The sequence below is a fragment of the Engraulis encrasicolus genome, chromosome 19 (genome assembly GCF_034702125.1).
Source record: "Engraulis encrasicolus isolate BLACKSEA-1 chromosome 19, IST_EnEncr_1.0, whole genome shotgun sequence".
NCBI lineage: Eukaryota > Metazoa > Chordata > Actinopteri > Clupeiformes > Engraulidae > Engraulis > Engraulis encrasicolus.
Genome location: NC_085875.1, coordinates 35,626,108 through 35,653,739, shown reverse-complemented (window position 1 = coordinate 35,653,739; position 27,632 = coordinate 35,626,108). Strand labels below are relative to the sequence as shown.

The window sequence follows — 27,632 nt, the reverse complement described above, 5'->3', positions numbered from 1 at the left end:
TTCCGAATTGATCATTCAGAATTAAATAGTTCTGTCAAATTTACTTCGATCTTTCATTTAATTCCCAAATTAAGAGGTGTTTACATGACATTTTCAAAGCGGAATTAAGCTTTATTCAGAATTAAAGTGAGTTAATTAGGTATTAAACGTCTCATGTAAACGTAACAAGTGTTCAACTTAAGATGGGTCAGCTTCCACTTCTTCAGCAGGGCATTTTACCCAGTGGTCGAGTTGTAAAATCAAAGCAGGGGGGGTGGTCAGAGATGGATTCTGATTATTGGGGTTTTCTCCCCCAAGAAAATTTTGAAAATGTAGTTGTTAAAAGCGCAATTTTAACACAATATGTGAAGAAGGAATGCCTGTTTTAGAGGGTGATGATTTTCGACCATTTTCATTGAGGGGGATGATTTTAGACCATTTTCATAGTAGGGGGGATGGCATCCCCACTACAACTCGAGCCCTGATCTTACCTCTTGTCCCGGTATGCTTATAGCCACCTATAGTGTATCTGCTAAGGGGTTCAATGGAAGACTGGCAAACAATGAACATCCCTCTATTCTATTCAGCCGCCTCAATAAAAGACTGAAAGGCATTGCTGGCCCCGTGACAGTTCTTTAACATCCCATAGTCACAGGGGGGATGCCAGAGAACAGCATTTATTTACAACTTGTCCAATATTACGGAACTGCGCGTATTGCAATAAATCAAATTGCCTTCGTGTTACAATGCAACCCATCTTTTGCTCCGCCCTAAAAACTAGACGTCTTTCTTTTTCTCCCCAGCGATGTTTTATATGAATTCAATGGGCTAATACCATATTGACGGCATCTCTTGTGTTTTTTATTTTCTTAAAAGCCGCAGCTGGTAATCACAGGGATGTTTTGCTTTCCTTTTAAGCAAATGAATTTACTGAATGGTATTGAAAGTGCGGCTGCTGGGATCACAAAAGGAGCATAAACCCTGAGCTCCATTACAATCCCAGTGGCTCCCTCTCTCTCTCTCTCTCTCTCTCTCTCTCTCTCTCTCTCTCTCTCTCTCTCTCTCTCTCTCCCCCCTCCCCCTCCCCCTCTCTCATTCTCTCTCTCTCTCTCTCTCTCTCTCTCTTTCTGCCCTTTCTCTCTCCCTCCCTCCCTCTCTCTCCCTCTCTCTCTCTTTCTCTCTTTCTCTCTCTCTCTCTCTCTCTCTCTCTCTCTCTCGCTCCCTCCCCCCCCCTCTCTCTATCTCCATCTCTCCCTATCCCTCTCTCTCTCTTCCTCCCTCTCCATCTCTCCCTATCCCTCTCTCTCTCTCTCTCTCTCTCTGAGGTTCCGGGCTCCATGCCAGATCGCTATAGTGGCCCCTTTACATTTACACATCTCCATTTCAATTTCTGTTCATCAGGCTTTCCCCCAATATTTTTTTTCTCCTGTTGAGTTGATGTTTAACTTCTTCTATTGACCTCTAATGCTCTGTGTAAGCATTTCTTTTGGAAGCCATTCTTTTTTGTCATCGTTTTATTCTGATCTGTAGCAATAGCTTTTAAATTACAAAAATGAAAAAAAAACCATCATGGTTAGTTGAAAAGTTGTCTTCAAAAGAAGAGCTCTTCCATCTCATTTGTAGTCTAGTAGAGAGGCAATATACAGTAGGCTTACCTCATGTTGTGCTGGTCTCAGGTCTAGAGAGGCAATGTACAGTAGGCTTAGCTCATGTTGTGCTGGTCTCAGGTCTAGAAAGGCAATGTACAGTAGGCTTACCTCATGTTGTGCTGGTCTCAGGTCTCTGCTTGTGTTGAGCAGGGATCATGTCGTTTCAGCCAGGTGAACTAGTCAGGTCAAAGAACACTTTGCCAATGATGATACAGCTGGGGGACCTTGTGTCTCTCCCACCACAGGGAGGGCTGTGGAAATGGAGCCTGTGAGATTTTCTCCATCACCAAACACCCCTCACACACAGGTGCCCTCGCACGCGCGCGCACACACACGCACGCACGCACGCACGCACGCACGCACACACACACACACACACCATGGCATTGCCAGCTTACAGTACCTGACGCTTATGCGGAAACTGTTGTGCTCGCAAATCGAATTTGAATTCCCCACACCGAGCATTTTTGAATATGGTCGCTTGTAATGTAGGTATTGATTTGGCTGCCTCGCCTCTTAAATTCACTTCAATTACAAGCTGCGCGTTGTTGCTCGCAGCGGAAAGAGGTTACAGGGAATATTACCACATCTGCGGGGGAAATATGAAGATATAAAATGAGAAAATAATATCCTCCCACCTTGTCTGATTTATAGAGAAATTCATGAGGACAGCTACGGCTTTTTGCCCCTTGTAACCTGAGCTCAGAGCCTTGAAACTTTTTAGGGGATGAACAACTTTGCTGGTGTTCTTCTTCCTCTCCTCACTGTGGTCTGTGGTGGTGGCAGAAATGAAATCTCATTTGCTGATGGCAAGTGATGATTAAGCTACGCTGTGCTCTGGAGGAGCTTGTGGAACAAAAGAAAAAGCATCTGAAATTCTAATGGCTGCGAAATGCAAATAGCAGCCGAGGAGCTGACGGGCAAGTAGAAGGAAGAAGTTGAGGAGAGCTGAAGTCACTTAAGAATGATTCTTTGGAAATGTAGAAAACTGTCTGTTTGATGAATGCTGTGATGCCCCAAAAGAACCAGAAAAGGAGTCTGTGTTGAAAGGGTCACCATGCAACTTTTTGCCATTACTAAGGAGTTCTTTTTTTTAGTACCAAATATGTAGCTATACTCTTCACAAGGATTGCAAGGAGATTTATTTGACACATGCAAAGAAATACCAGAAGAGAAATATGAAGCAGCATGGTCAATGTCCTCACGGGAGATCAGTCCTCCTCTAGTAGTAGTAGAGACATAGAGCAGCACCGAGGGGGTGAGAACCGTCTTGGGGCTGTTCTCTCAACCTCAGATTTTGAGCAGACACAAAAGGTAGGATTTGGATTTAGAGGTTACATGTCCATTGGTTACTGTGCCAACTTCTTACCACTACTGATGTGTGTTTCGTCACTGGTACAGGTAGCATCATCTTCTTTTACATGAGACATTTAATTCAGAATTAACTCAATTTAATTCTGAACAAAACTTCATACACCATTGAAAACATTATGTTAACACTTCACAATTTGGAATTAAATGAAAGTGCAGTGTCAACTCGACTGAACTATTTAATTCAGAATTATTGATTTTGAATTAAAAACATAATGTAAATGTTGCCATTGTGATAGTATAGGCAGCTTAATATCAAACACATCGGTCCATTTCACCAGCCAGTCCAGCTATGCATCATCTAGCTCTGATATCTGACTAGAATTCACATGATGCCAAATACGCATGACACTGCCAAACGTGCCACCAAAACAAGAGTGAAAAGTACATTTGTCACCTTGATGGTGAGAGAGAGATTTGCATTTTCTAAATTTAGTTTCATTGCTGCTTTTCACCCCAAGTGTACTTCTTGAGAATTTAACCTTCACCGCTGTCAGTCAGCAACTCTCTCGCATTAGGATTCTCCAGCGAGGCTCAGGAGCAAGACAGCAGAGGGGGGCATTGCAGGGGGGATGCAGGGGGAGTGACGGGGTGAGGTGCAGCAGGGGGGATAGGGGGTGAGGTGCAGGGGGGATATGGGGTGAGGTGCAGGAGGTGTAGGGGGGCGAGGCGGGGTGCAGGGGGGGCTGGCGAAAGGTCAGAGGATTCCAGCAGCACTTTCACAGCAAACAGCCAAATGTACGCAGGGCATTCCAAACAAGCTCACTGCTGCAGCATTCTGACCCTATGTATGCAGAGAGAGAGAGAGAGAGAGAGAGAGAGAGAGAGAGAGAGAGAGAGAGAGAGAGAGAAAGCTTGGGTCACTGAACATGCTGTGGTCAATATACCACCAATGGTTACGATTTGTGCTTGCCTACTACTCGCCTACAGTGTGTTTATTCCACTAACCTACAGTATACTGTAGTGGTAATGCTACAGAATTGATGTAGTTGATGTGGTTGCTAAACTTTTAAGCTTACTCTAGGAATGTTACTATAGTGTGGTATACTTAACTCTACTTAGGTCTTTGTGTATGTTTTGTATTTGTGTATTTATGTAAGCTGTCAGACACCTTAATTTCCCGCGGGATGAATGTAAGTACTCTAGTCTACTGTACATGATTAATAGTTGGATGAGTGAGTAACGTTTCAGCAGTAACACACGTCAGGACGGCGCAACGACAGCCAGTGCCACTATTGTGTAGATTTTTTTTGATTGTTTGTTTTTAGTGAACTGCATAAGAAGCATATTCATTGCAGAATATCAACCACCAATTGCTAATTAATTTAGGGGGGCATTAGATGCCGTTAGACCACCTGACATCTGAGCCCAAAAAAACATCTTTGATACGTGTATTACATTCTCCCCCATCCTCCTCCATGACTGAGGTACCCTGAGCATGGTACCGTCCCACCGCACTGCTCCCTTGGGGCGCCATTGAGGGCTGCCCCCTTGCATGGGTGAGGCATAAATGCAATTGCATTGTGTGCAGTGTGCAGTGTTCACTTGTGTGCTGTGGAGCGCTGTGTCACAATGACAATGGGAGTTGGAGTTTCCCAATGGGCTTTCACATTTTTTTCTTTCACATTCTATTGCAAATAATACACTTACTGATTTCTGATCACAACGTGACAAAATACCTGTAGCAGGACTCACAGTTGTGGAATTAGACAAGGAATGAAAAACAAAATGTGCTTATTTGGTTTTCCTTTAAAGAACAATAGCAACAATACAAACCTGATAGGAGGAGGGATGAGGCATTTATGGCCATTGTACTGTAGCCATTGTGCCTGCAATGAAAAATGCAGCGTGTTCTGCACGCGGCGAGTGTGAAACTTTAAATTCCCCGGGCCCATCTGCCTGAGAAAAAATGCTGACCCTGCCTCGGAGACACCACTGTAAGTGATGCTTCGCCTCTCCCCCTTAAATCTTCCACAAGTTCCGAATTGCTCTGTCCAATTTTGATTTTATCAGCAATGTTGGGCCTTATCAGGGAAGCACACCCATACATAGAGGTGGGGGGTGGGATGGGGTGGGGGGGGAATATTATCAAAGTCGTCTGTGATGCTGTCCATAAACTAAAAGCAGGACACTCAAGCTCTTTCAAAAAGCTGCTTCGCCAGGTCAAGGGCAGTAACACGGCAACACAACAACACCACGTGAGCAGAACACTTTTAATTTGGCTTTACTAACTGCTATGAGAAACGTCATTAGTGTTTGTGTGTGTTTTTAGTTGTTTTAGAATTGCAGCTCTGTGACCATTTGTTTGGGTGTAAAATAACCTCTTTTATCTTTCCGGACGTAAACATTTTGTTTTGGCTTATTTGCATACAGATTTATGTTGTTGTCCACAGCTCGAGCCTACGGAAATGAACGAGGCAATGTGTTGTGTTGTTGTCTGCAGAGTAAGTGAGGCAGACCTGAGGCTGTTTGTTTTGCTGTGACCAGAGGCGGACTTTACATTAGGCAAACCTAGGCAATTGCCTAGGGCCCCGACCAAATCTGTCTTCCATAGGGGCCCTCAACTGTTAGCGAATTGCTAACACAAACACAAAAAAGTAGGCCCGATCTTAATTTGTCACTCATGAAATCGAAGATACATACGAGACAAAACACTAAAATAGCACCCTTAATGGCAATTTGTGACCTTTATTTTTTGTACCTGTTTAAAGAATGACTTTTAAGGGCCCCATGTTTATATTTCGCCTAGGGCCCCAAAATGGATAGGTCCGGCCCTGGCCGTGACCAGGCAAGAGCTAGAACTAACTATGTTGTTCCCTTCAGAAAGTGCACCCTGTTTACTTTCAGACGTAAAATTCAGCTGTTTTTCATGCACAACCTGTCAGCCTGTCAGAGAAATTAGAATGATTAATCCCCTTGTGACCTTTCCCGGCACAGCTAGTGCCATTTACACACGTCATTTGAAATGCGTTTTTAGAAATCATGTACAGTAGACCTGACTATCCCTAATGCCAGTAAATACCAGAGAAATTGAATTAACTTCATAGGAGAGCTCTTGTGTCCCCCCCAACACACACACACACATCTCTCTCTCTCTCTCTCTCTCTCTCTCTCTCTCTCTCTCACTCCTTGTGTGTGTGTGTGTGTGTGTGTGTGTGTGTGTGTGTGTGTGTGTGTGTGTGTGTGTGTGTGTGTGTGTGTGCAGAGTTTCCTCCCTCCAAGAGAGCTGGATACTGACGGCCCCTCGAGAGACCAGGTGTGGTTGTCTCTGACAGCGTTGCCCCCCCACGTGGAGGAGGGACCACAAACTGGGAGCCAGCCGAACACAGGTGTTGCCATCTGCCCCCACACCCCCCCCTCTCTCTCTCTCACACACACACACACACACACTCTCTCTTTCTCTCTCTCTCATTCTCTCCCCCCCCTCTCTCTCTCTCTCTTTCTATGTGTGCTTAAGCCTCCTCTCTCACTGTCTTGATCATCTCTTTCTCTCTCTCTCTCTCTCTCTCTCTCTCTCTCTCTCTCTCTCTCTCTCAATTCAATTCAATTCAAAAGTGCTTTATTGGCATGACAAAAGAAACTTTGTATTGCCAAAGCATGGTACATAACATATATAAGACAACAATAAGAGGAACAGTAAGACATAATAAAATTGTACCGTGTGTGTATGTGTGTGTGTGTGTTCGTTGTGTGTGTGTGTGTGTGTGTGTGTGTGTGTGTGTGTGTGTGTGTGTGTGTGTGTGTGTGTGTGTGTGTGTGTGTGTGTGTTCGTGTCTGTGTCTGTGTGTCTGTGTCTGTGTCTGTGTCTGTGTCTGTGTCTGTGTGTGCATGTAGAGTGTGTGTGTGTGTGTGCACGCATGTCTCAGTTTGTTTGTGTGTGTTTGTCTGTGTTTCCATGTGCATGCGTGGGTGCACGCGTATGTCCATCCACAGTCTTTGGGTGTGTTTCAGTGAGTATTCCAGCACATAAACATAAGGTATTTAAAGAATACATATAATATACAGTATGTAGGTATATCACTCATTGTCCCTCTGCTGGTGGCATGTGAAAATGTATTGGGCTGACAAGAAACAACTCCGTTCTTGTTCACCCATGATAAATGGGAGTTTGTTCTGGGTTGGGAGGGAAGTGAAATTTGGGTGTTTCTGCTCGAATTTTTGGAAGAAGATTTCACGGATATTTTTAAATTTGTTGCATTCGGTTAGGAAGTGGAGCTCGGTTTCAACAACATTGTCAGTGCATTGTCTGCAAAAACGTTCTTCTCTGGGGAGCCAGTCTTTTTTATGTCGGCCGGTTTCAATGGCCAGGCGGTGTTCACTGAGTCTGTATTTCGTCAATATTTTTCTGAAGATAGGGTCTTTGATTTCAGTTAGATAGTTTGCAAGTGCATACTCTCTGTTTAGGGACAGATAACATTGCATCTTGCTTTGTGTTTTGGTTTTCAATTGCCAATATTGATAATAGTTATTTTTCAAGTATAAGAAAATTTGGTTTAGTGGAGTGTGTTGTGTAATTTGGATCTGGTCTTGCAGGTCTGTAGAGTGTGGAGGTGTTAGTGGGAAGGGATAGCAGTGGACCTGGTTGGTATGTGGGGTGGTGATTTTGCTCAGCTCTTGGTTTTGCAAGGCTTTGTGACATAAAGAGTGTGGGTCACTTAATTTGAGGTGCTTCCAGAATTTAATTGATCTTTTCTGAATGTTGATAATAAGAGGGTATCGGCCTAGTTCTGCCCTGCATGCATTATTTGTTGTGTGTCGGTGGACTTTTAGGATGGTTTTGCAGAATTCCACATGCAGGGTCTCAATTGGATGCTTTTCCCATTTATCAAATTCCTGATTTGTGAGTGGACCCCACACTTCACTGCCATATAAGGCTATTGGTTCTATCACCGATGAGAATATTTTGAGCCAGATTTGGATTGGAATTTCAAAGGGTACTTGTCTTTTTATGGCATATAGAGCCCTGCGTGCCTTGTCTTTCAGTTCATTCACTGCCTTATTGAAACTTCCATTGTAATTGATTCTGAGGCCTAAGTATGTGTAGTCTGTGACATGTTCGATTGTTTGTGGTCCTAAAGTAAATGTATTTTGTTTTCCATGGTATTTGGAACCTTTCTGAAATATCATTATTTTGGTTTTTTTGTTGTTCACTGCCAGGGCCCAGGTCTGGCAGAAATTTTGGAGGAGCCCAAGCTGCATTTGGAGTCCATTTGCTGTTGGTGAGAGAAGGACTAGATCATCTGCAAACAGCAGGAATTTGGCGTCAATGTTGTTTAGAGTGGGTCCTGTGGTGGTTGACATTTCTAGGATGGTCGCCAGCTCATTTATATATAAATTAAACAAAGTTGGGCTTAGAGGGCAACCTTGCCTCACGCCGCACTCTTGGGGGATATAATCTGTTCTTTTAGATCCAATTTTGATGGCACACTTAGCTCCTGAATACATGGATTTTATAATATCATATGCTTTTCCCCCTACACCATTTTTCATTAATGTGTAGAATAATCCGTTGTGCCAAATGGTATCAAAAGCGGTTTTGAAGTCTACGAAACAAGAGTATAATTTGTTTCTGTTGAGGGTGTATTTTTCGATTAATGTGTGTAGGGTGTAAATATGATCAGTGGTGCGATGATTTGGTAAGAATCCGATCTGGCTTTTGCTCAAGATATTGTGCTTCATAAGGAAGTCCATGAGCCGTGAATTAATAATACTACAGAATAACTTCCCCAGATTGCTGTTAACGCTGATGCCTCTGTAATTTTTAGGGTCAAATTTGTCTCCGTTTTTGTAGATTGGTGTAACTAATCCATGGTTCCAGATGTCAGGGAAATAACCCACACTCAGGACTAAGTTGAATAGTTTGAGAATAGCCCATCTAAATTTTTCACTCATACATTTTAGCATTTCATTTAAAATGCAGTCAGGACCGTATGCTTTCTTTGACTTTAATTTGTTGATATGAGTGAGTAGGTCCTGCTCAGTGATTGGGAAGTCAAGTGGGTTTTGGTAGTCTTTGATTGTGTTTTCCAGATCATGCAGTTTGTGGATTATGTCATTTTGGTTCTTGTTTTGGTCAGATTGAACATTCTTGAATAGAGTTTTGAAATGAATAGTCCAGATGTCTCCATCTTGAATTACCATTTCTTGGTGTTTAGATTTTTTTAAATGATTCCAATTGTCCCAAAATGTATTTGTTTTTATTGAGGCCTCAATCAGTGCCAGCTGGTTTTGTGTGTACTGAGCTTTCTTATTTCTGAGTGTGCGTTTGTATAGTCTCAATGTCTCACAATATAGATGTCGAATTGATGTGTCATTTGGATCTCTATGTTTCTGGTTGGATAATTTGCGAATTTCTTTTCTTAATGACTGGCATTCGGTGTCAAACCAGCTGTCTTCCTTTTCGACTTTGGGTTTGGTCCTTAATCTCTTTAATTTGGCCTTTCCTGCTGTTTTTTCAAATATTAAGCCAATTGTTTCCACAGCCTGGTTGACACCCTCTGTACTTAAGGTATATGGAGTGTCTAGAAAGGTTTCCAGGAGAGCTTGGATGTGTTGGGTTCCTGTGGCTTTTATAAATTCCTCGTTACTGTTTTCAGCCCATCTGTATGACTTTTTAAAGTGAAACAGCTTACTGGGCTGTGATTTTAGGGTGTTGTTTTCTGACATTTTTATGAATATTGTGAGTTGGCTGTGATCTGATAGGGGTGATAGTGGTTTGACAGTGAATGCTCTAATTGACATAGGGTCTATGTCAGTTATGACATAGTCTACTGTGCTATTCCCAAGAGGTGAGCAAAATGTGTATTTTCCAAATGTGTCTCCTCTAATCCTACCGTTGGCGACATACAGACCCAGGCTACGGCAGATTTGTAAGAGTTCCTTCCCATGTCTGTTTACAACTGGATCACAATTTCTTCTGTGGGGATAAGCAGAGTGGTTAGTTTTATTTAAAAAACGGCAGATGTAGGAATTGCCATCAGCACTTATAGAATCATCCTCTGTGCCTGTACGTGAATTTAGGTCTCCGCAGAGGAGCACATTTCCCTGGGCCTGAAAATGGCTTGTTTCTGTTTCCAGAGACATAAATGTATCCTCTGTGTAGTATGGTGAATCAGCGGGGGGTATATACATTGCACAGACAAAGAGGTCCTGTTGTGAAACAAATATATCTTTCTTAATCTTTAACCATATGTGGTATTTTCCAGTTTTTAAGATGCTGATGTGTTTGTCAAATTTTGATTTGTACCATAGTATTAAACCTCCAGAGTGTCTTCCTTGTTGTACCGAACTAAGTTTTTGTGGTGGTAATATTATTTCCTTGTAGTTTGGGGGACAATGAGTGATAACATCTTTTTGCCAGGTTTCAAGTAATATCATTATATCTATACCTTTTATGCTTTCTTGGAATTCTAGGTTGTTACATTTTACACCAAAGGCTGAGGAGTTCAAGCCTTGAATGTTCCAAGTGCTAATGGAAAGTGAGGCCATAGTAAATATCAACAACTAAATGTTCACAATGAAATAAACCTTTCATACTGCATACTAGTTAGATTTAAGTGTTCAATGTAGATAAAAGTATGACAGCAAAACACATTAAGTTAACAGTAGGTAAATGAATGTTTTTTTTTTTTTTTTTTTTAAGTCTTGGGTGTGTCCTAAGTGAGCTTGGAACAGATATACAGGAGCATTTGTTTGATCTCACCCATTTTTGGTGCTCCATGACCTTTCAGCACCTCTGCGTAGCTTGACTCCATCGTTGTGGGCTCTGCTGCATGCTGGTGTTCCTGGTGCAACCAGGGGGTGGGGGGTTGTTGGGTTGGGGGGTGGTTTCCTGGTTTGGCATCGGGGTAGTGTTGGTGGTGGTCCCTCGGCGCTGGGGGCCAGTGGTTTGCACTGGAGGGANGGGGGTGGTCTGGCATGGGGCGTTGTAGGTCTGGCATGGGGGGGGTGTATGCTGGATGTGGAGGTGGGGGGCCGGGTCTGGGACAAGGTGCTGGGCGCCAGTGGTTTGCTCTAGGGGGAGGGGTGTGGGCTGGCGTTGGGGTTTGCCGGTCTGGATTCGAGGGTGTGTATGCTGGATGTGTAGGTGGGGGGCTGGGTCTGGGACAAGGGGGGCTCATCAGTGGAGGGGGTCTCGGAGTGTCGCTGTCCCTTCTGGTCGTCGATGGTGGGTGCTGTGTGTGAGCTCCCTTTGTCCCTGGGCGCAGGGGCTTGTGGATGGGTCCTGTTGGTCCATGGTGCTCTCTGGGAGGAGGGTGTGGCCGCGCTGTCGTGTGTTGCTGCGTGGAGGCGAGGTCTGGGAGCTGGTGTGTCCATCGGCTGCGGGTTGTCTGCCAAGTGCTGCATCCTTAAGCGCTTTTGCAAACTTCCCCACTGCCCTCCTACTAAGGTGGCACTGGTCGTAGAGGTCGCGTGTGGAGATGTTGCAGTGGTGGGCTACCTGCACGTTGGGGAGACGAGCACAGTCTCTGGTGATGTCAGCATTCACCCTCTGAATTGTTGTAGGGTGGAAGTCTTTGCGGGGCAGAAGGGTAGACACGGTGACCTGGGAGGTGGGGAAACTCTCGGCGGCCTTTTTTGCCAGCCTGCCAATGAGTCCTCCAACTCGTTCCTGCTCAATTCTCAGGTCATTGGTGCCTGTGTGTAATATAATGTGTGCTGGTGAGCCGAATTCTGGATCAGAGAGGTACCGGAGGGCATCCTCTACTTTTGGGCTCCAGAGTTTTGATACTCTCAGTCCAGGGAACAGTACCTGCTCATGGAGAAATTTTCCATTAGAGTCAATCAGGATAGCCACTTCAGCTGTTCTGTCCAGTTTGGTTGTTGTAGTTGTGCTTTGTTTATTGCCAGGTGATGTTGTAGCAGTTGTAGTCTCAGCAGCAGCTGGTGTGGGTTGCTGGCTGCGACGTTGCTCTGCTGGGCCTAGGACAGGTGTCTGTGGGGGGCGTGGGATGAGGGGTGTGTGTGTTGCTTTGAGTTCTTCAATAATTTCATCTCTCAGGTAGAGCTCCTCTCTGAGTTTTGTTATTTCTCTTTTAACCTCGCTATGGATTTCTGCAAAGTCTTTTTTCAGCATACATTTCAGTTCTGCGAGCTCTTTTTGTAAATGTTCATTGTTTTGAGAAAGGTTTTCAGTATGCCTTCTGATTTCCTGGACTGACGCCTTCATTTGGTTCTTTACTTGGCTTAGCTGGTCTTTAAGAGCATCCGTTTGGTTGTCCTGTGCATACCTTCCAACCGTTTCAGTCAGCTCCACCACACCTATCTCTATATTGGAGATGCTGTCTTTTAGCTTGGCTACTTCTGCATTAAAGTTGGGGCTTAGGGTGTTACCTGCAGGTAGGTGTGTGGTGTCACTGGACGGTGTCATCTGTGGCGCTGTGGGGGGTGATGTCAGGGGTTCTGTCCTGGGGGCTTGGTTTGTGCTCCCTTTCTCGCTCTCCGATAGCTCCTTCACTGTGGGGAAAGCCTCTTCAAATAGGCTGAGGGCAGCTTGGTTTCCTTGCACCATGACTGTACCATTCTGGTATATGTTTACTGTGAGGAATTTGCTTTCTTTGTTTGTGTCTTCAAAAATACAAATTTGTCTTCCCTTGCATATTCCTTTTTTTGTGTGGAATTTAAAATGGGTACAAAAAGCTGTGTGCCATGCAGTGGTGTGTTCGGTGTGGAAGAGCAGATTCGTCGGTATCATCTTGCCTTTACCCACGTAACAGTCTTTGAAAAGTATTTCAGGGTTTTCTCGCTGAAGCTTCAACCGGAATTGTTGTCTGCCTGTCTCTGTGTTTATCTCCGCTGGGTATTCAAAGATGCGGGCGTTACGCTGTACAGTAGTGCTAGTTGTTGCGGCCATCGTCTTGTTACTTTTTGTTACAATGTTTCAAGGGATTCCTTTCCGCCGCTCGTGCGGTCCGAGCAACGGTTGTTATTGGAACGTTCGCCAGCCTCAGCTCAGCTAGTCAGTTGTGGAAAGTTGGCTAGTACCAAGGGCTACGTAGCAATGTCATTCAGTAAACACTTCTTGGTTGGGCTGACATATCTGGCTAGGCTGTGTCAAGTGGTGTTCTAAACACACGTTTTGCCTTGGTTCCGTTATCCGGACAGCTAGAGTACCGACACTACTTAACTAATAAATGCGAGCTTTGCTTACCAGTCTCTGTTTCTTGGCGGTAGCTTGTTAGCGGCTAGCTGTTAGTTAGCTTAATTACGTTATTAGATTGCAAGTATGTACAGTCCGGTCTTTGTTTGTGTCCTTTCGTGGTGGTTTCCTTTGTTATTTTGCGAAATTTCCCTCGTTGTTTTCCCGTGTTTAGCCTTTCTGGTGTTTCCGCTGATGTTTTTAAAATCCTTTTGATGTGGGGGTCTGATGACGGGGTCTCACAGTGGCAGCTTCAGTTCTGAGGTGTCAGTTTGTTGTTATTAGCGTCGAGGGTCTCCGACAGTGAGAAAAAAAAGCGACGTAAGGAAAACATTGAAAATAAACGGATCGTTTACGAATTTGAAATGAGTAATGGAAGGTTTAAGTCATTTTAGAACGATTAAGTTGTTTACATTTCAGGAGCTCATGTAATCCATGGCCGTCTCGCTCGAGGGGGCGTGTCTCTCTCTCTCTCTCTCTCCCTCTCTCTCTTTCTCGCTCTCTCTCGCCACCTCCTCCCCGCTCACTATCATTCCAACACACCTTCACCATTAATCATAATCATGTCCTTGAAGAAAGCGGGGCAAGTGCCTGAGGGGCATGTCCATAGTCAATGAGAGAAGGGCACAGTGCTCCAGACGGGTAGTTACTAGGCCAGGCCAAGGTCAGAGTTATGAGACTCAGTAGCGTTTTGGAGAGCGCGCACATCCAGATTAAACAGGTGCCGGACTTAATCACGATTAAGCATGAAAAGAAGGAAGGTTCGCACACTGTTGCTGCTCCCGGTTTATTAACACAACGTTTCGACCATACAGTCTGGTCTTCGTCAGGTGTCATAGTTATGAGACTAACTCACAACTCCTTCAAGAAATACTGTTGAGACACACACCAAATAAAGAGATGCTGGCGACCTAAGATACTAGATTAAGTTTCAGTGATAAAGTTTCAGCCGCTGTGGCCGAAATGTAAACCTTGCTGACACTGAGTGTGCGTGCATCCTCTTGCAGCACTCTCGTTATGATAACACCAGTCTTTCACCAGCTATTCTTACACCATCTTCCTTATTCTTGTTCTTTAATCCTTCACCCCTACCACCTCCATCTTGTTGGTCCCTGTCACAGATGTTGCTGAGGAGGAGCGCCCCCTGTGGCCACCACAAGTGGTGCAGGATGAAGAACAAGGCCAAGGGCAGGGGCAGGGGCAGGGGCAAGGGCAAGGGCAGGGGCATGGGCAGGAGGGGGCTCCAGAGCAGGGGTGGCAGCAGCAGCTTCACTGGGCCTTGGGAAGGCTGCAGGAGCTCCAGGATGCTGTGGACCGGCTACAGCAGAGCCTGACCGAGGAGGAGGAAGATGGAGGAGGAGGAGGAGGAGGAGAAAGAAGAGGAGGAGGAGGAGGAGGCCTGGAGGCCAACCCTGCTGCAAAGGACCCGCCAGCCGACCCTAAACTGGAGCACTGTGAGCAGTTAGCTGTAAGTGCAGTCACACGTGAAAGGCTGACATTGGTCCTCTTCTGTTGTCTTGCTCTTGTGTAACAGTAATGGAACAAGCAAATTATAAAGAATAAAAGTATACCCCCTTCCAATTAAGAAGGCTTTCATAGAAATTATTTTATGGCATGAAACCAGAAAATACATTTTAGTCCACTTTTAAGATTTAAAAAAGAATTATGCTGTGAAAGTCACTCTGAAATTCTTCTTAAAGTTGAGTTTTAAACTTATTCATGAAGCCCCGGGGGGATGCTTGCAAAGTTACAAGATTGAAGTCGAGACAGAGTCACTATGCACTGATCACATTACAAAGAAACAAATGGTACTGTGATGGCCACTGCCAAATGAAATGCTAAAGAGAACAAGGAATCATTTTTTTCCTTCGTCATTGGCACACACTGGTTATGCTTCAATGACTGCCAACTGAAACAAGGCTGAATTAAAAACAACAGACGTCAACAGTAATACTGTCTGAAGCAAAATTGATGAGAAGTTCAGATTGACTGGACTCGGTTTAGATTTGGAAAGGAGTAGCTGTTTTTTTTTCCAAAACACGATAAATCCATTTTGAAAAAAAAAAGTTAAAAATGTAATATTTTTTACATTTTCTTTCTCAGTGTAGGTATCAGTAAAACAAGTAAGCCTATTTTGATGATTTAATGTGGTATGGCAAAATAAAATTACATTTACCCAGTTCCAATTGCCCTGATGTTGTCTTAAAATCAGACTTTTAAAGGCTCTTTGTAGAAGTTGTGATGTGGTGTGTGGCAGTTGGTTGTTCCTCTCATAGAACTGATGTCCACCTGCTCTCCTCTGGTCAAGGGCCTCGTTGAGGGGAGCGATCCCATAGCTCGTGTCCTGCAAGTGGTGAGGAAGAACCCGGCACTGTCTCTTCATCTGGCCCCCGAGACATCAATAGAGCTGCACAACCTGAGCACGCGCTGGAGAGGAGCGCTTCCGGTGAGGACGTCCTCCCATTTGTCTTTTAATGTTTTTATGCCTTTAATATACTGTAATAGGGCAGCGAAGAGGACAGGAACTAAGTGGGAGAGAGCCTTGTGTACTGTTTAGTTATGTACTGTACATGACATTCAAAAATCATGTAAAATATTTCCGTACAACCTTATAATGCAGTAGTATACGGTAGGGTCAGAAAATCACCCGGGCCGGCTTCGAACCGAAGTCGCCCGCATATGGGATGGTGACGTCTTAGTGCGATTTCCCACAGCACCCCCATCAAGTCTGTCCTCTCATTCAGCATGCTCACATACCGTATGCTACTGAATTATAAGGAGCAATATCAGTCAATCTCAATAACAGCATCGGTTTTCATAACGAGCACATTATAAGGCGCATTTACAGCACTTTACAGTAACATTTAGTGCCATGTAAAAGTGTGATATAAATAAATATTGCATTAAGATGCACTAAAAGATTTTGAATGTCATACACAGCACATAGTAACTAATACAGCACACAAGCCACATCTGATTATACAACATAATTAAATTAATTCAAGTGTGCCTTATTGTAAAAAAAGCACTAATCTATTTAGGGCAGGCAGACTGTATCAAAGTAAAAAGATGAAGATCCCACATTGTGTGTACGTATGTGTGGTCCCCTGTGACATTAATGTTGGATGAGAAAGCTCCATCGATCACAGCAGCACACACTGTATTTTGTCTGCTTCTAAAGGGTCACCCATTGTTTCCTAGTGTGTGTGACTGTGTACATTATTTAATGTCCTTGTCTGACAGTTTTGATGAGTGTGTGGCTCAGACGGGCCCTTGAGAATTGGCTTCCGTCGGCATGACGACCTTCTGCATTGATTTGGGAGTTTGGAGGACATCGATCGTTTAGCCTGCATGTGTGTGTGTGTGTGCGTGCGTCCGTGTGTGCGTGCGTGCTTGTGTGTGTGTGTGTGTGTGTGTGTGCATCTTGTGTTCGTGTGTCTGTGTTTGTGTATGTGTGTCAGTGTGTGTGTGTTTTTGACTCCCAATTCTCTCCCCCGGGGAGCACTTAGTCCTGCAGCACAGAGCAGAACAGAACACACCTTTGTCACCCAGGCGGGCGCCAAGTCCTCATAAAGAACCCTATTGGGTTGACAGAAATTATTGCGGATCATCGATTCTTAAATAACCCACTTTGTGTTACCGAAATGAGAACAAAAAGAAAAAAGAAAAAAACAGAATGCCCCGTACGAACAGGTCACCTCACTCATGGCCGGTGTTTTTGCTTGCTCTCTGTGACACCGTGTCCGCTGGCGTGAGGAGGACAGAGTTTCCTGACCTGACCCATATTGGAGGAGGGTCCTCAGGTCCTGTCTGGTCGATGGGAGGTGTCTAGCTGTCTCGTCACTGGCCCCCACTGAGGACCCGAGCCATCAGCACGCAGCATAAAACACATTCATCATCTTCACTTTCAACCTTTATCTGCAACGCACACACACACACACACACACACGCACGCACGCATGCACCCACACACACACATGCACGCACGCAACCACCCACCCACACGCACGCACGTCGGGGCAAATGTGTCACAGGGTTTGTCCACCTCTGTTTTAAGACAAGGGGAAACCTGGATTCAGAAGCTAGAATCCAGTGCCACAGGTTTCAAATCATCTGGTTTTACCTGTCCAATTGCCCTATCTGGAAAGGTAAATCTAGGTAAGTCATTTGGAATATGTGGCACTGGACTTCAGCTTTGGAATCCATGTTGCCCATCACTATCACCATCATTTGTATTTTCATGGGCCTGGTGGACCCAGTAGAATTCATCTAAACTTCAACATATTTTACACAGAGTGATTTTACTGTGCATAGAACATTTTTTATCACACAGCTGAGGCAATATGTTTTTATTGGGTAGCTTGATGCACCGAAATGTCCATTTCTCTTCCAAGATTTTGACTATCACAATTATTATTATTATGGTGGACCTGGTAGACTTCATCCAAATTTCAAAATATTTCACACAGTGTGTTTTTACTGGGTTTAGAACATTTTAACTATAGGGCCAAGGCGATATTTTTTCACAGGGGGCAATTTTGATGCACCCTAACGCACACACACACACACACACACACACGCACGCACACGCACGTACGCACGCACGCACACTCACACACACACACATGCACCACCCTTTGTCTTTTAGCTGATGATAGCTCTTTCCAATGTAGTTCCTTTTGTCCACTGGGTCCCCCCTTCTGAACTATTGTTTTCAGCTAATCCATCTCTCTAGGTCGTCCTCAGACGAGCCTTCCATCGTTGCTTCCAATCATCCGGATTCTCCATTCATCTTTTCAATTCACTGGTACTCTGGGTTCCTGCGTCCTTCTTAAGTATGTCCACATAAGTTAGTGTGGGGCGTCCTCTTGACCAGCACCCATGCGACGGTTCCCACAGCACCAGTTTGCCTCCTGGCAGTTCTTGGTGCCTTTGGCAGTGTCCTGCAAGTCTCATTCTCCTTACAGCTATTTTCTCGCTCACCCTTGGTATTCCCTTGTACAGAATTTCGTTGGTTACATGTGCACTATCGCTGATGTTAAGCACTGCACGCAGCATCCTGGTGTAGCACCCATCAAGGGATTTCTCTAGGGTTGGCTTCAGGGTCCAGCATTCACTGCCATTGAGGAGAACAGACTCTGCTGTTGCGTAGAAGAAGCTAAGCTCGATTTGACGGTGGAGAGTGGAGTTCCATACACTGGCCATGCCATTCAGGGCCCTCCATGCAAGTGCCTTTCTCACTTTAAGATCTTGTTCAGTTGAGTTGACCCATGAGCCCAGGTATTTGAAGTCACTGACTTCTTTCAGCACAGTGCCTCCTGCTGTAGTCAGAGGTTGATGTTCTGGTGGAATGTTGTAGGTGATGACCTCAGTTTTCTTGGCGTTTAACCTGAGGCCGACCTTGGCACACTCTAGCTCTACCCTGTTCAGTAGAGTTTGTGCTTGTTCCACGTTGTCGGAGAGCAAACTGATGTCATCTGCGTAGTCAAGGTCTGTGAGGACCACTGCGGGGTATCGACTTGACCTCCTTGGGGATAGTGTGAAGCCAAGTTCCTGCTCTCTCCCACTGATTGCCTTCCTGAGCGCATAATCAAGGACTATGATCAAGAGGAAGGGGGCTAGTGTGTCCCCCTGCATAACTCCAGCCAGGATGCCAAACTCCTCACTATTACCGTCTGGGGTCACCACCCTGACCCTTGTTCCTGCGTACATGGACTCTATTGCTCAGAGTAGGTTGGGGGGAATACTGTATGCCTTCAGGATCTTCACCATCATGTGGATAAGTCAAATGAGTCAAATGCCTTCTTGAAGTCTATGAAGCATAGTACAACTGTCAGGTTGTTTTTCCTCACCTCCTCAATCATTCTCCTTAGCGCCAAGATCTGGGATGTAGTGGTGCGTCCCTCTCTAAAGACGTTCTGGTTAGTCCTCAGAAGAGGGTCGATTGCCTGCCCGACCCTGTTTAGGATCGTGCGGTCGTAGACATTGGCAGTGATGCATGTCAGACTGATGCCTCGGTAGTTGTCTGGCTTCGAGAGGTCTCCATATTTAGGCACTGGCACAATGTTTGATAGAGACCACATATCAGCCGATTGTACAGCAGGGCAAGTATGCTGAACTCTAAAATGATGTCGTCCAGGTCACAGTTCTTCAGCACCTCTGGGGGTATACCATCCGGACCAGCACTCTTTCCTACTCTCACGGTGGCTTTTGCCCTGTTGAGTTCTTGGGGGGTGAAGGGGCCATCATCAATGTTCAGGTTTGGGAGGACTGATGGTACTTCTTCCTCAGCTGCTTCTCTCAGCAGCCTTTGGAAGTGGGTGGTCCAGGTTGTCACCCTCTCCTCTGGGCTGTGTCCCTCCACCTGTCCCTCCTTGGTCCTCTTCCGCCCCGTCATCTTATTGATGACCTTCCAGGCCTCCCCGTACATGACAGGACCTTACCTGCTTCTGTTGTGGGTGCCATGTAGGGCTGCACAATATATCGAAAATGTATTTAAATCGCGATATCAAGAGTAACGATATGTGTATCGCGAAAATAGCTTGCGTAATTATCGTGAACATGTAAAACATTTCTGTGCAGTCCAATCACTAGCTGAATGTCAACAAATGCGCAAGAATCCCTCCATGACCAAAGCCACGCCCCCCACACCATTCTAAATTTCGTTTAGATATCGTTATCAAGGTATTGCATGCTGTTATCGAGTATCAATCCTTTTTTTTATATCGTGCAGCCCTAGTGCCATGCCCTCTGCTGAGGATTTTGAAGGTAATTTGTGTCTCCTCTTGACTGCCATCAGGGAGATACAGGAAATGGATCCGTCGTCAGGCCGCTGCAGGTGACACCACCTCTCTCCCAGGACACCCTGGCCAGTAAGCACATAACTATTCACATATTCACCTGTTTTATATTTATACATTATTTATGTATATCTTATTTATTCATTATTTATTCATTATTTAAGTTATTCCGATGTTCTCCCCTATGATTTAAAATTGTGATCAAATAACCTACTCCCTGAATTAGTTAAACAGTGAAGTTGTATTAACTGAATCAATAAAAAATGCTGAATAAGATGTTGAATAATTGAAATATTCAAATCATGCTATTAAAAATATTTTTTTTTCTTCAGAAATGATAAATGTCCTCCACTCCACACAATTATTTTCCGGCATCAAGTTTAATGAGCGGAGTGTACGTTCTAGTCTCTAAAAATGCAGATGAACAGTAGAGGTCAAATATCTGATGCTTTGGAGACGACTCCTTTTTTGACCATGAAACTCGAGGGGAAACAATTTTTTGGCAGCAAATTTTTTGCAAACAGGGCTGAACTGGGGGAGAAATAGGGCCTGGGCACTTTTAATTTAAAGGGGCCCCTAATAATTACCAGCGCAGAACTGACTCTCCGGTGGGCCCCACACCCTCGTGGGCCCCTATTTTCAGAAATGTTGTTTTTTTACATTTCTGAAAATAGGGGCCCATGAGGGTGCGGGGCCAGCTGGGAAATGCCCTCTATGCCAGATGGCCAGTCCAGCCCTGTTTGCAAAAAAAGGGCCCTCTCTGTCCTGTTAGATTTCCTCCTCAGAAAATGAAATGACGCATGTCCTCTGTTTACTCAAGTAGTCCCGCCCCTCGCCACGCCATGCTGCGCCATGATGACAGGCAGATTGATTAGACAGCATCTTAACGTCCGCATACCAATGTCTGGCATGTGAGCAGAGCGCCAATCAATACCCTCACGTAGTAGAGGACAGGGCTGGATTGGCCATGTAGCATAGTGGGCATTTCCCAGTGGGCCCTGCCTGCACCCTCGTGGGCCCCCCTTTTTTTTGTTTTTTTTGTTTACATATTTGAAAATAGGTGCGGGGCCCACTGGTGAGTCAGTTCTTTGCCGCTAATTACGAGGGGCCCCTTTCAGCCAATAGTGCCTGGGCGCCAATTCTCCCCCTGGCCAGGCCTGCCCTAACATAGTACATAGATAAAGGATGAAAGGCATTGTACACCGCAGCCGCAGCAGCATATGCAGTAGGAGCAGCCAGGGCCGCTGACAGCTTTTCCTGGGCCCAGGACAAAGTCATCTCAGAGGGCCCACTATCAAATACATGCAATGTAATGGGGACCCAATTCTGGGCCCCCTACTGTATCACCCGGGACAACATACCCCTTTGTCGCCCAAACCCCCACTCCCCCTGTCGTCGGGCCTGGGAGCAGCAGTAGCAGCACTAGGGGCGGAGCTATAGGCAGGGCAAGCATGGCATTTGCCCCTGGGCCCATGGTCCTTCTGCATTAGTGGTGGGGGCCCTATTATGACTTTAGCAGTCTGTATCAGTGTTTTGCCCTGGGGCCCTATGTGCAATTGTTCCGCCACTGAGCAGCACGCTTCTCCTCCAGGCCAAAGGGACAGCAGCTATCATATCATGTCACCAGATGACAGTCAGCTCTGACCTCCAGACAACTCCAGACAAGTGCATTATGAAGTCGCCATGGGAATGTAGTTTATCTCATCTCAATGCTACTGTCTTGTGCTGCCCGCAGGGCGACCTATCAAACAACAACCTCCCTCCCTGTCTGTCTGTTACTCCCTCAGTTTCGTTTTTTTCCTTCTTAAAATTACACATCATACTTTGCTCTTTTAGTACTGACTTGCTGGCAGAAATCCATGTGGGGCCACACTGAAGGGTGAAGATTTGACCACCCTCTGCTAGTTTACTTACAGGTCATGAGTTTCATGTTGTTATGCTTGCTAGAATGTTCAATGTAACAGTATACCATTTCTACAAAACAATGGATCAGATGTCTATGTGAGTGATCTTTGAAAGTGTTGAGTGCAATGGATACCCTAATTATTAGCTTACCCTTCCTGCTTCTCCCATAAATACACCTGTATCCCCTTAATGTGCGCTGTACCTCCAGTGGCACGCTGTAATAGCCACTGAAAAGTCAACTACCACAGTACAACAATACTATGACATAACACAGGGCCTTTAGTAATTCACTACGACTTGGTCATTGCCATTCTGGTAACAGCAGATTTATAACGCCGTCGTGTCTGAACGGGCTAAACTCCTCCTGTCTCTCCCCAGCTTCAGTGCAGTTCCCATGGCAGAGGGCAGTCACCCAGAACAACGTTCCATATTACATCAAGTGAGTTCTCACCTCTGTCACCCACTGTTGTCCATCTCCCTTGGGCACTCCAACAGAACCTGTTGAACCTTGTGTGTGTGTGTGTGTGTGTGTGTGTGTGTGTGTGTGTGTGTGTGTGTGTGTGTGTGTGTGTGTGTGTGTGTGTGTGTGTGTGTGTGTGTGTGTGTGTGTATGTGCGCGTGTGTGTGTGTGTGTGTGTGTGTGTGTGTGTGTGTGTGTGTGTGTGTGTGTGTGTGTGTGTGTGTGTGTGTGTGTGTGTGTGTGTGTCAGTGGGAGAGAGAGATACGACTTTGTGAATATGTTGTGTGTGTAATGCCTTTGTGTCTTCTTCTGTATGTACAGGTATGTATGTATGCTACCGGACACCTTAATTTCTACTCTACTCTACTTTATTCTACCTGTGACCACAGCAGAGGCCAGAGCAGACACCGTCATTTGCTGTGTCACTGCTGTCCTGAACTCAGAGGGCTTAAGAGTAAAGCACCTTCTATTGTGCAAAAGGAGAAGAAGAAAAAAAAGCTCACAACAAAAATTGGCCTGCCCATATATGTGATGTTTTATGAAGGCATATATTGGGTGTGAGTGATGTTTTTTATGGGCGTTGTAAAATGGTTGACTCATCGCAGGGGCATTAAAAGTGTGGGTTAATCAGGGGTCAGGACGCCTCCGCAGCTGGGGAGACAGAGTGCCCGGCTGTGCTGTGTGCGGTGTTTGGGTTCGGTAAAATATAAATCTCACTTCAGCCGCATGCAGCCCCAACCCCTGTCCCTAATTTACAGCACCGCGTTGTTATTTTCTTTCCTCCAACGCTTGCTTTTAGCCACTGTCAATAAATGACAATGCAGTCCACTAAAACATTATAAAGCAGGTTTTACTCAGTGGGGGAAAGCCGTTTCAGGGAGAGTAAATGAAGAGATATTAATTCAATTCGTGCACTATGAGATTACGGGAAAAGGAAACCAATGCCCCTTTAACCGTTATATAACGTACGTGGCTGCATATAGCTCAAGTTTAGTGTTTTTATTGGGAAATGCTTCGCAGAAATATAACCTATAGTAAGAGGTTATTGTCTGGAAGGCAGACACAGAAGAAGACAGAAATTGTTTGTGTTTGTGCTTGTACAGGATAATACAAGTTATAATACCTTTGCAAACTTTTAATGACAGCTATTATTATTGTGTTGTTAATTTTTTTTTCGCTGTTTTTTCCCCCATTATTTACCATTTGCCAGCCATGATATGCAGACCACCACTTGGGACCACCCGAAAGTGACACAGCTGTTCCAGTCCATGGGTAAGACATTGGCAATTTCCACAGATAAATGCAATGTTCTAAATAGGTAAAACTCTTTATTTGACGCCGGTGTCACAAGCATGTCATTATAGTGTCATAAAAGTGTCATGACACAGTCATAGATAAGTCATAAACATTATGTCCATGTCATAAACATTTTATGACTGTTGGCCATAACTGTTGGCCATAGCATTCGGTTATGGCAAGGTGGTGTCATTACACTATTATGACACTGTAATGACATGCTTATGACACCAGCACATCTGTATCCATAACTGGATCCTGGCTGTGCTCATCTAATCATAAATTAGTGAACCTTTGAGTTGTACATGGAGTAGCAGAATTTCCCCAGAGATGACTGCAGTGGCAGGCTGCTATACTGTCCAGATGGATTTCTAATTCCTTTGCGCTCTGAGTCTGGATGGTGTCCAGTGTGGCTTGTTGGAGAAGTGAAATGCTAACTTAATTTACTTTAAATAGTGCGAGGTGGCTGACAGCAATGCATCAGCTTTTCAGCTTTTCGTTTTTAATCTTGCATCAGCTTTGTGAGGAACCATCTTTTGCTGAGCTTGCTGTACCCTTCCACAATCAAGGTCCACGTGGGCAGAGGCTGGAGAGCCTTCACGGCACGCTATGGCTTGAGGGAAACTTTAAAGTTTTGAGAACTTTCTTTTAGAATGAATCACCACAATAGTCAAGAGTCTGCCCCACACAACCTTCAAACTTTGCCAGGTTTCTTAGGAAAGCTCTTTCCAACAGTGCGCCAGCACTCACATCAAGAATGCTGGTCAGGGTTTTTTGTTTGCTGTAGTAGACCAACCACTCAACAACCTGTTAGCATTCACAGACGCTGTTTTGCCTAAAGCTCTGTCTCTTCACCATATCAATCATCTATTGGCTCATAAATCTTTACAATAGAAATGCTTGTAGTTGAAACTAAATCACCCTTTCCCCAGAACATTATTACCTATCAGTGCAATATTTTCATATTTTTTGTTCATCTACCATATAGTAGACCTACAGCAGTGAGAAAAACAGAGGTTTGAAAAGAACACACAAAACTCAAGCATAGTGAAAACTGGTTCATATTACCATGCATTCAACAATTTGTGTTGAATCAAATGACATGAAATACGTAGTCAAGGGACTTGAATGAGTTGAATGTTTTGAGGTGAAGGAAGTCTCGTAGATAGTCTCGAGATTTTTTTCCCCACTTTGTAAAGTGCTGGAGACAACCTGTTGCTAATGTTGTATTGAACACCACTATTAGAGCCAATGGGAAGAGGGTGGGCATTCATCTTACAGCCCCTGACTTGATAAAGCACCATTCACCAAAGCTATTTTCTGTTTTAGATCTCTACTCTGCTTGGAATTCCTTTGTGAGGAAGAAGAAATGTGTGATTGGTTTGGAGGGTTTCAAAATGAACTCCACAGCACAGAAAGATCCACAGCACACCCTCCCTCCACATCCCGTCCCTGGGCATGTGTTGTAATACGTTATGTTTATGGCACAGTAGACATCTGGCTCTCTGTGTGGCCCAGCTCTCTTAAATGATTTGTAGGTTATGTTCTCCACTGTTAGGCTAATCTATACCTGCCGCCCGCCCGCCCGCCACACACCGCCATGAGGCATGGGGCCGTGCATCAGTTCAGCACTGCAGCCTCTGTGCTGCCTCCTCCTCCAGTTGTCACAGGCAGGGCCGGATTAACCCATTGATGCCTAAAGCACCTGCAAAAAAAAGGCTGCTGAATGCCTAAGCCCTTTTTGAGAAAAGTTGCCCTCAGCCTATAAAAACCTAAATATCTCAGCCTCTGAAGTACATAAAAACATGCAATAAATTGCATTTAAACGCTAGGACCCTCATCTTGCATAAGAATGTGTTCATTCAATTCTAACATACCAAGATTTTTAGTAAAATTGTCTCAAATCTCATGAGCCTGAATGTTGCGTCATGCATCCAGCATCAATGGGTTAACGCACAGGCTTGATATGGCTGCAGCCTAGGAGCCCACCACCTGCCTAGGGGCCCCTGATTGGCCAAAAGTGAAAAATGGCAGAATTGTGACAAGATGCAATATACTGTATCTAATCTGCCATGTTGAGCACAGTTGGTTGACATGTTATCCTTAATTCTTAGCACGTAATTATGACACTGTCTATATTAATTTGTTGCGAAATTTGCCTTGGGGGGAGGCCCACAGAAACCTGTAGCCTAGGGGGGCCCAGCCAGGCCATCTTAATCCGGCCCTGGTCAGAGGCACACGTCACGCACACGTCATGCACACGGCGCTGATGTGGCCCTCGGCCCTGTGCGGTGCGGTGCACTCTCTCATTTTCACAAATCCAGCAACAGCAGCTCTGGCCGGGTGTGTTATAGGGCTGTGCTCAGTGGTGGGGATAATCCTGACAGTGATGGCTCCTCCTTTGTAATTGACTCTGGTGCTTTTCCGTAGCCGTGCTGCCATTCAATAACATCGGCTTGTCCAAGGGGAGCCAGAACGCTGTAAATAACTTTGGCTACAGTCAGAGGCTCACTCACGGCAGAGCAGACTCGTGCTGGGGGGTTGGGGGTGGGGGGTCCAGCTGTGGAATGAGAAGCCCCCCCCCCACGCCCCCACCCGCCTCTGTGAGGCCATGATTAACTTGCATCACTTCCCTTCTCCAGCCTCTTCTGCCGCATACATAAAACCAGTGATACAATTTCAAATTTGTTAATTGGATGAGTGATGGGCCTGCCAGCCAAAGTTATGAGGCGCCGTCGCTCATGTGACAATGGATTCAGATTCAGACAGCATGGCATGGTAATACAGTCCGCTGTTCTTTTGGGAAATTTCCAGAGAGGAACTGAAGAGGAAGGGAAGGGAGTGAAATGTTTGCACGGTCATATGCTGGCAAACAGGGTTGGATTGGGGGACAAATAGGGCCCGGGCACTTTTGGCTTAAAGGGGCCACTCATACCATAATTAGCTACACAGAACTGACTCACCGATGGGCCCCGCAACCTCATGGGCCCTATTTTCAGAAATGTAAAAATGTTTTTTTTTTTTTACTTTTCTGAAAATAGGGGCCCACGAGGGTGTGGGGCCCACCAGGAAATGTCCGCTATGCCAAATGGCCAGTCCAGCCCTGCTGGCAGCATATGCAATAGATTTACTACTTTACTCACTGAATTAATATTCCACTTCTCCAAGTGCATCCGCGGCTGTATGTGTGTGTTTACCTTTTGGTGGGGGTGAAAAGGGACGTACGGGCCGGGGATACACAAAATTCAATGTGTCACCGCGTCGGTTGTTTTAGCAGCAATTTCTGTTTTTGTAGACACTACATGGCCAACCCTGGCTGACAGGCTTTGGCTGTTGGCCAGCCCTATAAAGTATCACCTCGAAGTCATCTCAGTGTTAGCGGCAGGCTCCTTCCTTCACTAAAACTTTCCTTCCCCCCTCAGTCTGCTTCACACTTAAAGCCAAAAGAGGACAAAACACACACACTGAACTGAACCGTCTTGCATAATAACAGGGTGGCATTTTTCATTTCTTTTCGAGTATAATTCTTTTGACTTTATGCATACTACTTTGTCATGACAGGAAATTGTAAACTAAAATAAAATTATAATGCGGAAATGAAATGAAATAAGAGATGAGTGATGAATAGCCCAGAGCTGTCCGGAAGGACTATACTATATAGCTGAGCTGATGTTGTTGGTTTTTTGTTTTTTGTTTTTGTTGGTCAGCACTTCCAGCTTTTGACAAGAACACATTCTCCCCAGCTTAATGGGCAGCGCTGCATGCTACAGCAGAGGTGTCATTGTGCCGTATATATACTGTATTATACTGTAACTATACAGAGGGCCGCTGACAGCTTTGACTGGGCCCGGGACAAAATCATCTGATAGGGCCTCCCTCTAAATACATGCCATGCTATGAGAACCCATTTCTGAGCCCCTTCTCTCCCTGGGCCCGGGACAAGAAACCTGTTAGTCCCCCCCTGTCGGCTTCCCTGTATTGTATATACTGTATATAACTATACCTCCTGTTGTGTTGATGTTGTTGCCCTCCAG

General features: G+C 45.1%; 1 protein-coding gene across 1 annotated transcript in view; it reads left to right on the top strand.

Moving 5' to 3' along the window:
* Positions 1–27,632, top strand: part of LOC134469862 (utrophin-like) — a 72,512-nt gene that overhangs the window by 19,625 nt on the left and 25,255 nt on the right. The window contains exons 4-9 of the mRNA XM_063223891.1: positions 6,205–6,328; positions 14,259–14,605; positions 15,446–15,583; positions 19,937–20,009; positions 22,221–22,281; positions 23,513–23,574. Of these exons, the coding sequence (XP_063079961.1) occupies positions 6,205–6,328; positions 14,259–14,605; positions 15,446–15,583; positions 19,937–20,009; positions 22,221–22,281; positions 23,513–23,574 (805 nt within the window). The remainder of the gene's footprint in view (positions 1–6,204; positions 6,329–14,258; positions 14,606–15,445; positions 15,584–19,936; positions 20,010–22,220; positions 22,282–23,512; positions 23,575–27,632) is intronic.